Source organism: Oratosquilla oratoria, chromosome 12 (genome assembly GCF_046742065.1).
Source record: "Oratosquilla oratoria isolate Oo_2021 chromosome 12, ASM4674206v1, whole genome shotgun sequence".
Lineage (NCBI taxonomy): Eukaryota > Metazoa > Arthropoda > Malacostraca > Stomatopoda > Squillidae > Oratosquilla > Oratosquilla oratoria.
Genome location: NC_134788.1, coordinates 34,051,078 through 34,061,820, shown reverse-complemented (window position 1 = coordinate 34,061,820; position 10,743 = coordinate 34,051,078). Strand labels below are relative to the sequence as shown.

The 10,743-nt window shown below is 38.3% G+C and overlaps 1 protein-coding gene across 2 annotated transcripts; it reads left to right on the top strand.

The window, feature by feature from the left end:
* Positions 1–65: 65 nt before the first annotated feature.
* LOC143031344 (uncharacterized) lies at positions 66–5,690 on the top strand. 2 transcript variants are annotated; one of them, XM_076195047.1, is made up of 2 exons: positions 66–238; positions 3,307–5,690. In XM_076195047.1, exon 2 carries the CDS (start codon positions 3,444–3,446, stop codon positions 4,683–4,685), a length of 1,242 nt encoding a protein of 413 aa, XP_076051162.1. In that variant the 5' UTR covers positions 66–238; positions 3,307–3,443; the 3' UTR covers positions 4,686–5,690. The 2 variants fall into 2 exon arrangements, with proteins under 2 accessions (XP_076051162.1, XP_076051161.1); XM_076195046.1 differs by lacking the exon at positions 66–238 and adding an exon at positions 264–717.
* Positions 5,691–10,743: the final 5,053 nt, after the last annotated feature.

The window sequence follows — 10,743 nt, the reverse complement described above, 5'->3', positions numbered from 1 at the left end:
AATTAGTGATAAACTCGGGCAACAGTCGCTGGAAAGAAGGGAAAGGGAAAATATTAAGAAGTAGTTACTAGAGGCCTTAAGACTTCCAGCGGTTCCATTTAGCGAAAGAAAAGTAATAGCCGAAGGGTCTGAAAAGAGATGACAGAAAATGGGAAGTAAAAGGCAGTGTGTCATAACGCAAAGTTGTGACAATTTTTCATTATCAACCTCTTCTTTCCTTGGATTTGGTTGGGTGGAGGTTAGTAGAGTATTTTTGGATGTTGTGTCTTGTGATTGAACCTGGTCTGCGTCTGTAGGTCGATATATTTCCGTCGTGATTTGACACATTTTTAATCAGCTTCTGATACCTCCTTTATGTTTTCAATAATGTTATTTTGTGTTTCCTGTTCTTTTGAGATGCACACTTGTATGCCTTTTAGGAGTTCATTATAGTTTTCTTGTATTTGTCTCTATGTCCATAGGTAGATGTGTGTATCCTGTTTGTTTACATTCCTTTTGGCGGCCGCCACTTCGTCTTCCTCGAAACGAAAGCGAAAATCCAATTTAAGAAAGTCGCTTGCTAATTTCTCAATTTCTTTTTTTCACTACGCAGGTCCATTTCGCATAAATTGAATACAAATAAAGTGCCTTATAGTACAGATTTGAAATAATCTTTGAGCCGAGACATTTGTGAGATCCACTAGTGGAATAGAATTTGGTAGTACAACAGTCATGCAGGTAATAAGTAAGCGTTGTTATGGGTACACGTCAAGCGTGTACATGCATTTATTGTGTGGTAGAGGTCATGCATTGTTAGGGACTGGAATACTTCAAATACCTGCAATTGAATGTCTCATAAGAGAAACAATTACGTGAAAAAATGTATATACTTTATATTGGAAGGTTCCAGAAATAGTAGTCTTATGTTGTCTTTATGATTTACAAGCAAGATTGCCATGGACACAAGTAAATTTTCACGAAAAAATAATTGTAATACATTCTAAGTGACTGGTTGAATAACCGCAACTCAACTAGCTACTCCCACCATGCACATTACTTTAATAGTTGATAGAACTTTGTGTGGGTGGGTTGGAGTCTAACCTAACCTAGCAATAGGTAGGAATGGGTTATGGTTGGTTGACTAGATTGATTTTTGCTCTAAGATGATAGATACATTTTATAGTTTATTCACCAGTCCTATGTCTGTGTTAGGGGGAGGGGGGCGTAGGCGGGGCGAAGATGTTCCCTGACAAATGGAAACCAATTGATTTTCTGTAGAAAAAGATAGGGGATTTACAAGAATCACACATTGATTTCTGGCATCCTTAACCCATTCAACTCCGATGACAAGATGTCTTGTCATTTGGTCAAATAAAACAAAAAATCATAATAAAACAACAAAATGTTTGATGATCAAACAGCACCAGAAAAATATGACGTCGTCAGTCCTCCTCCTCGAGGAGGAGGACTGACGACGTCATATTTTTCTGGTGCTGTTTGATCATCAAACATTTTGTTGTTTTATTATGATTTTTTGTTTTATTTGACCAAATGACAAGACATCTTGTCATCGGAGTTGAATGGGTTAATTATTGGGTGGGTAGAGACCTCTGCGAATCCACTCTTGTGGTTTCTTATATCTCTACATTTTTTTTCTGTACCAGTCTGGTTTTTTTTCGGTTTCTGCACTCATTCGTCATTGTTATATTTGTTCAATAGTCCATTTTCTTCTATAAGCTTGTCTGGTATGAGTTGTTTGTTCTCTTACCTTGTTGCATTTTGAATAATATCTTTGTGTATTTGTATATTTCTGTAATACTCCTAATATATGAGCAAGTAATGTACTTTATATCGGATGGTTCTAGAAATAGCGACATCGACCATAACATACAAAACTAAATCTTATGTTGGTTTATGAACAAGATTGCTATAGGTACAAATATCCTTGCAAATAACGGTCAATCTCTTAGAAGTCCGCACATACGCGACAGCAATAGAAAGTCGATTATTAATTTTGTAATTTATAATACATCAACATAATATGTGATTTTCTTGGCGGAAATCAACAAGAAAATGTTGCTAAAGCCGATTTATCAACGAACGAAGTCACGGTTGTTGAATGATACGCCATATCTTGATAGATGCCAAAGTCGAAGAAATGAAAGGATGATAAATTCATCTATTCTAACCTAACCTAACCTGTATTTAGTCATTCGGAACCTCAAATTAGATCATCTGGGTCACCGTTGTCTTCATGGATACTAACGGCCTGATTATTGTACCTCGGGCAATTAACAGACGACAGTAGAACCCCGTGTTTTCTAAAAAAATTCCAAGGATACCCTATTGTCTTTGTAACAGCGTTTATTAACGTCACCTGGAGTTGGAGAACACCCTGTCCACAACGTGAATGCCATCGTCTAATTGGCAGTGACTGGACTGGGCAGACGATAACAAAGCGTCTGGACTGTATCCAAGAGGCTTCGTTCATTAGTACCTTTGCTTGCTTATAGTAAGGTTTTTTGTTATTTCTGCCAAGAAGATCACACAATACGTTCATTTATTATAATTCAGAAAACTAACATTGAATTTTCTAATGCAATATTGCTTAGGTGCGCACAACTAAAAAAATATCCAAATAACACTCGGTTGAAGTGGCTGTTTTCACTGAATAACTAACAACCTATTCCAACCGTGCCCTTTGTTTTAGTATTTGATGGAAAGGATGGTGTGAATCTAACCTAACCTAGGTGTAGGTAGAAAGGATAGATTGAGTTTACCTCTCATAAAAAGATGTCAAAAAATCAACATTTTAGAAGTTTATTTATAGGCTTTTAGTGGCATTTCTATCTAATGATGCTTGTTTTCCTGCCAACCCTGAGGTTACAATTAATTTCATGTATCTCTCAGCCGTTAAATTATGACATCCATGACCGGTGTGTGTTTATTGTGGTCCTCTGATAAATTTGAGAAAGATTTTTTATTTCCAACTATGCTATTGCATCTTACATTATACACTGGTCTCTTTCTCATATCCTCTATCTCTTTTCAGTATCTATTAATCAACTTTTGCCTTATTATTTCACAATTTATTGTGTCCAAGTCTGTTTCTCTTTTCTTTTTTTCCGGCGTAACTCCATCACTTTTAGAACTTGACCAACCTTCAATTTTTTTTTCTTTTTTAAGTGTCTTCTTTAATACGAGTTGTCTGTTCCCTTCCCTTACTGTATTTTGGGTAATGCCCCACTATATTTTTATACACCCCTGTTACTCTTTGCATATACTCTCAACAAGTTGATGTTGAACTCATTATATATTTCCTTTCAGGACAAGGGTAAATATATCAAATAATATCAGAAGTTTCATAGAAATGGTATCCGATGGTTTCATATATATGTCATATGATAAAGAGAATCTGGTGTGGTGTCTGCGTCACACCTATCTAACGAGTCATTTAATATAGCATGATGACCCACACTGGAGATAAACCTTTTCAATGTGATCTGTGCGATACAGGTTTCTCAGGAAACACTGCTCTCAAGCAGCACATAATGACCCACACTGGAGAGAAGCCCTTTAAGTGTGACTTGTGTGATGCAGCTTTCACACGAAAGAATTATGTCAAGCGACACATAATGACCCATACTGGAGAGAAGCCTTTCAAGTGTGACCTGTGTGATGCAGCTTTCCCAGGAAAGAATGCTCTCAAGCAGCACATGGTGACCCACACTGGAGAGAAGCCCTTTAAGTGTGACTTGTGTGATGCAGCTTTCACACGAAAGAATTATGTCAAGCGACACATAATGACCCATACTGGAGAGAAGCCTTTCAAGTGTGACCTATGTGATGCAGCTTTCACAGGAAAGAGTGATCTCAAACATCACATAATGGCCCACACTGGAGAGAAGCCCTTTAAGTGTGACTTGTGTGATGCAGCTTTCACACGAAAGAATGATGTCAAACGACACATAATGACCCATACTGGAGAGAAGCCTTTCAAGTGTGACCTGTGCGATGCAGCTTTCACAGGAAAGAGTCATCTCAAACGACACGTGATGACCCACACTGGAGAAAAACCTTTCCAATGTGACCTATGTGATGCAGCTTTCTCAGAAAAGAGTGCTCTCACATATCATGCAGTGATCCACACTGGGGAAAAGCCTTTCCAATGTGACCTTTGTAATGCAGCTTTTTCACAAAAGAGTCGTCTCAACTATCACACGATGACCCACGCTGGAGAGAACCCTTTCCAATGTGGACTGTGTGATACAGGTTTCTCGGGAAAGGGTGCTCTCAAACAACACATAATGACACACACTGGAGAGAAACCTTTTAAGTGTGACCTATGTGATGCAGTTTTCTCACAAAAGGTTGACCTCAAACGACACGTGATGACCCACACTGGAGAGAAGCCTTTCAAATGTGACCTGTGTGATTCGGCTTTCTCACGAAAGAGGGATCTCAAACGACACATGATAACCCACACCAGAGAAAAAACCTATAAATGTGACCTGTGTGCTGCGGCTTTCTCAAGAAAAAATCATCTCAAACGACACATGGAGACCCACACTGGACAGAAGCCCTTCAAATGTGACCTGTGTGATGAGGCTTTCTCACGAAAAAGTAATCTAAAAAAACACATGATGACCCACACTAGAGGAAGAGGAGAAGGAGAGAACCAATGGTCAATTGACACACTGAGCTAGAAGTTAACGGAAGCTATCGGAGATGGGACACATCCTAACCGGTCATATCACTACATTATCACCTCCACGAGTTCGTTCTGCATCTAATTGTCTGAGTGGGCTTGAAGTGGTAACGTTGGCCAACGGAATGGGTAGGGGCGGCAAGCCTCTACTACACGAGAGCCAGAACGAAGAACAGCAAATTCCCCCAATTGCTTCACCTCATCGTTCGGCCCTTTGCAGGAATCCTCCCACCCCACCCCCCATCAAGTATTAAGTATTGCCGGTACTAAATCAAGGTATGATAATTATTCGCGGCTGGAAGAGCCTTTGGAGAAATGACTCTTATATATTTATGTCTGCCAGTGTGTAACTGTGTGACTAAGTGTATGACCATGTGTGTAACTAAATGTGCGACAAAAAATAGTATTCTATAACAAGTTGTGATCATTCTGAATTAAGTGCCATGTTGGAGAAGAGTTAAAGTGCCCAATTACTGTCGTTGCCACTTGTGAGGTTCTGCTGTCCTGAGCAGTCAAGTAACTCCAGATAATTAAACTCGTTATTCATAAAATGATTTATCATATGTGTGCGTGTGTATGATATTAATTTATGTTATTATGAGTATTATCAATGTGAATGATTATGTTTAAATAATAGTTAAGATATTTGAATAGTTTGATTAGGCCCTTATTCTACTGATGTTCATATATAATGCTGTACAGAAGGAAGTACCCATATATATGAAATTAGATTATGCATAACCCTTGTGGGTCAGTGAAGCCACCGGAGTAAGGTAGAATATATTTGCATTCAGCAATGTTAACCAAGTCCTGCTGAGGTCTTAAAGGTTCTGACACACATCATGACAGATATAGTTCTGTTTACCTTAGTACTGTACAAGATTGTGTGGAGTAAACGCCATTGTTACTTATATAATTTGTTACAGTAACAAGACGAAAATGTAGTAGCACATTTAGTAAAATGTTTTACATAACCCACTGTCGGAGAAACAAAGCAAAAGAAACAGACGAACTGTATATTTCGACCACTACTGTGGTCCTCTTCAGCAGATAGATACAAGGTAAGATGTACAAGAATATATATCTCACTATATATTCTTGTACATCTTACCTTGTACCTATCTGCTGAAGAGGACCGCAGTAGTGGTCGAAATATACAGTTCGTCTGTTTCTTTTGCTTTGTTTCTCCGACAGTGGGATATTTAAAACGGGCTATTTAAAACAAAAATTGTTACAGTAAATATAACTACACAAATGTATTCAGCAGTGTTGTTGAAGAATAAATCCAAGATGTGAGTTGATTGGGTCTTTCAAATCCGTAAGTTTTCATATAATTTGATCAATGGGAATTTGATATTTTAGCTTCGCAATTAACCGACCACGAATACAAACTTATGACCAAAGGGCCCCGTCGCGTAGATCGGAAATTGGATGACTGTATTTCCAGCATTACCCAAACACATTTTTCACTTCTTAAGTTTTTTATATCAAAGATATATATATATATATATATATATATATATATATATATATATATATATATATATATATATATATATATATATATATATATATATACATGTGTGTGTGTGTGTACTTTGAGCTGTTGCGTATTGATCCATTGTTATAAACCTGTTTGACAGATGAGCAGTCACACAGTTCTAAATGTTAATTGGGATTGCTTGGAGACTCGTCATCCCAGACTTCGATTTGGGTGACAATTCTTCATGTGGGCTACCCTAGGTTGACAATTCTTCGATTGTATAGTTGATGACAATAAGCATAACCCTCATTCAACCACACCTAATCTTTATTCCACTGTTGATATTAGGCGTACTGGGGTGACAAATCTTCAGGTGTGATCTCATGGGGTGATGATTCTTCATGTGGGCGTTCTGGGATGAGAATGCTTCATGTGACCCCTAATTTTGATCCCACTGTTGATATTCGGCGTACTGGGGTGACAATTCTTCAGGTGGGATCTCATGGGGTGACGATTCCTCGTGTGGGCGTTCTGGTCATGTGACCCATTAGTTGCTTTACTCTCGGTTGTGCAGTCGAGTGACCTTTGTTGGCCTATTGCGCAAATGCATTTTTGCTTGTTCGTAGTTCAAGATTCTTAAGTGTTCCATTAAGTACACAAATGTTTTTGTTGATACGAAAAATCATCGACTATATTAGAGAATGGTGTAATTGGTGGACATAGATAGCTGTACATCCTGGCGATTACAGGTCAGCTTATTTAACCGCTGTGTAAAATTGTTTGGGATATACGCCATTGTTACTTGTAATTTGTGTTAATGTAAATATATGTATGGTGATCAATTCAGCAGTGTTTACTTCAACCTTTGAAACATAGCTCTCGCATATTAATGAAGCCTTTCCAATTGTGATGTCAGATGTCATATGATGATTTGGTCATCATTGACGAAGAATAAACACAATTTATTTGCTGAACCCAAGGATGTCACAAATGAATTCTAATATATAACATAAATATGAGTAAATTATCTATTATTCATTATGGGTGCAGACATATAAACATTCATGCACATTAAATTTAGATTTTCATTCATTGTATCATTCATTATGTGTGGAAGAAAATTAGAATATAAATATTCCTACTATTATTCAACAATTATATTAGATATTGCCTAATATTCTTTGTGTTCAAACAAAAAATATGAACCTTCATAATATATAATGGAATAACTATCTGTGCGCCCAATTATGAATGCGTTAATGGCGTTGAGCATTTTAGGAATATTCATGTGAGCAATTCATTTGGATTCGTTATATGTGTGCCCAACTATGAAGTCATCATTGCTTTACATTTCATGAATATTCATAACATGTGTAGACTCGCAAAATGTGCGTGACAAAAACATTAATCACCTTAGTCTTGTACAGAGATCATGTGTATGTGAAGGTTTAACAGGTACAAATTAGTGCTGGGCAAATAGCGCTAATTTCAGTACCGGAATTACCGGTAAACAACAATGGCGTTACCGGGATTACCGGTGTTTTACCGGTAAAAGACTCGTGAGGTAGTAGCGACGTCCCAAGTTCGAGTCGCCTTTATGACTTAAATCTTTACAGAAATTTCATCCTACTATGGTGTGTGGTCACAACTCAAGTTTTGTGACGTCGTCACTATAAAAATCCTGCCTCCTGCATCACGAACGGGCGAAGGAAGCACTAACCTACCCTACATGCCTACCGGTGCTATAGGCAAAATGTATAGGGAATATATATATATATATATATATATATATATATATATATATATATATATACATATATATATATATATATATGTGTGTGTGTGTTTGTGTGGGTCATTTCCGTTTGTCGACGCGAAATTTTTCGATGAGAAATATAGTTTCGTAAGCTGATCACAGATTTTTTTTTTTTTTTTTTTTTTTTTTTTTTTTTAAATTAAAGAAACTGCCGAAAAACTGTTTTAATGGTTAAGAATTACCGAGACCTTAGCGGTACATACTCACTTAATGGTAAAAGTTTACTGGTAACGGTAACGGGACCTTAGCGGTACGCTTAACGGTACAAGTTTACCGGTAACGTTAGCGGGATACTGGGCCCGTCATTACCACCAAACCGAGACGGGCTTACCGAGACCTTAGCGGTACACTCGCTTAACGGTAGAAGTTTACCGGTAACGTTAGCGGGCCGTGGACGCCATCACCTCTATGATGGTAACACTTCGACCAAATAATACAGCTCAATTTAGTTTTTTTTATACAGACTAAAATAGATAAATTATTGGCAACCTCTGGCAACCCCATTGCATTTTCTGTATATTGAAATAAAGTCAAATTTTCGATAGTCAGTTCTATTCTGTTTACGATACTGTGTTTATGGAGATATCTGGCAACTCTTCCCACCGATCGGAAACAAGCTATGATACTAAACAGTAAACACATGATATTGAATTTTATTGATATCAGTGCGTATCAAAGAGTCAGAAGCACGCCGCCTAACCAGCCTCCCAGTTTAAATGTCTCTCCTGAAAAATCAATGTTTTTGACCTTTAATAAGCTATATCTCTGGTTCTATTTTACGTTTTTTTTTTTTTGTTATGTCATAGTGAAGGGAAAAAGTAATATTTTAATTGGTACTACTATAGTATGCTATCTACCGTGCGAGTGAGTGAATTGAGGGTGGGTGTGGTGTATAAACTTTCGTCCGCGTCTGTCTGCATGCATGGGTTCATGTTTGGAGGGTGCATGTGGGAATGGGATTTTTGTTAATACACAGACACACGTACACATATAATGAGCTTTGACTAATTTGTAATAAATGTTTTCTTAAAAACTAACCTAACCTAACCTAGCTAATTATATATATATATATATATATATATATATATATATATATATATATATATATATATATGTGTGTGTGAGTGTGTGTGTGTACATACATATATGGGTCTTCGTTTGGCGACACGCGGAATTTTTCGATGAATCTTTCACAACTAATATAGTTTTGTATGCTGAGCACAGAAATAACATTAATTCTATTGAGAAATTAAAAAAGTGCCGAAAAACGGTTTTAACGGTAAAAAATTACTGAGACCTTAGTGGTGCATACTTGCTTAATGGTAAAAGTTTAACCGGTAAAATTAGCGGGACACGGCCCGTCAGTACCGCCAAGCCAATACACGCTTACCGAGACCTTAGCGGTACACCCCTTAACGGTATTTTACCGGTAAAGTTAGCGGCACACTGGGCCCGTCAGTACCGCCAAGCCGAGACGCGCTTACCGAGACCTTAGCGGTTCACCCCTTAACGGTATTTTACCGGTAAAGTTAGCGGGACACTGGGCCTGTCAGTCCGTCACTCAGTACCATCAAGCCGAGACGTGCTTACCGATCTCTGAGTGTTATGGTATAGCTCAAGATCTATATACAACAGGTCTAACCGTTTGAGCCGTCCTGCGCAGCTTCTAACGTCATCTGGCTGCTTCCGTTTTCTCTTTGTGAAAGACCGAAGAAAACTGTGAAACGGTAAGGAAGACTGCAATTATTATATTTCCCCCCGTTATCTCTCTCTCTAGCTCATTGCTATTATCAGTGCTATTATCGTATGACCGACCTATGGGTAATGCTATGTGTGTGTGTGTGTGTTTATATACTTGTATTTTACGGGAAGGGGAAATATCGTCGTGTGTGCTTATATGTGTACACGTTCACATGTGTGTGCGTGTGTGTGTGTGTGTGTGTGTGTGTGTGTATTTATAATTTGTATTTTACGGGAAGGGGAGATATCGTTGTGTGTGCTTATATGTGTACACGTTCACATGTGCGTGTGTGTGTGTGTGTATTTATATACTTGTATGTTGCGGGGAGATATCGTCGTGTGTGCTTATATGTGTACACGTTCACATATGTGTGTGCATGTGTGTGTGTGTGTGTTTATATACTTGTATTTTACGGGAAGGGGAGATATCGTCGTGTGTGCTTATATGTGTACATGTTCACATATGTGTATGTGTGATTCATCTTGGTCTTTTGGATCACGTGTTGGACTCGTGATCGACATCTATTTCCCTCCCGGAAGAGAGTTCAGAGCTCGTATGTCCGATCTATGAACTTACACGCACACGCATCCCCAACTCCCCGCCCACGAGCGTTGGAGTAACGACTCGAAGCGCAGCGATACTGAAAGAAAACTCCATGCTAGGCAAGATTCGAACCAGGTACCGCCGATGTGTCCGTAACAGCAGCCTGAGTCTTTACTAACCGCGCCACCGAGTCATCTGTGACAATTGACGTGTGTGTGTATTCATGTATTTGTATTTTACGGAAAGGGGAGATACCGTCGTATGTGCTTATATGTGTACACGTTCACATGTATGTGTGTGTGTGTTTATACACTTGTATTTTACGGGAAGGGGAGATATCGTCGTGTGTGCTTATATGTGTACACGTTCACATGTGCGTGTGTATGTGTATTTGTAGGGAAACGATGAAAATTGACATTTGGCTTAATTCCTCTTTGGTTTGAGCCACAACCCTTAATGGCACAATAAGCCAT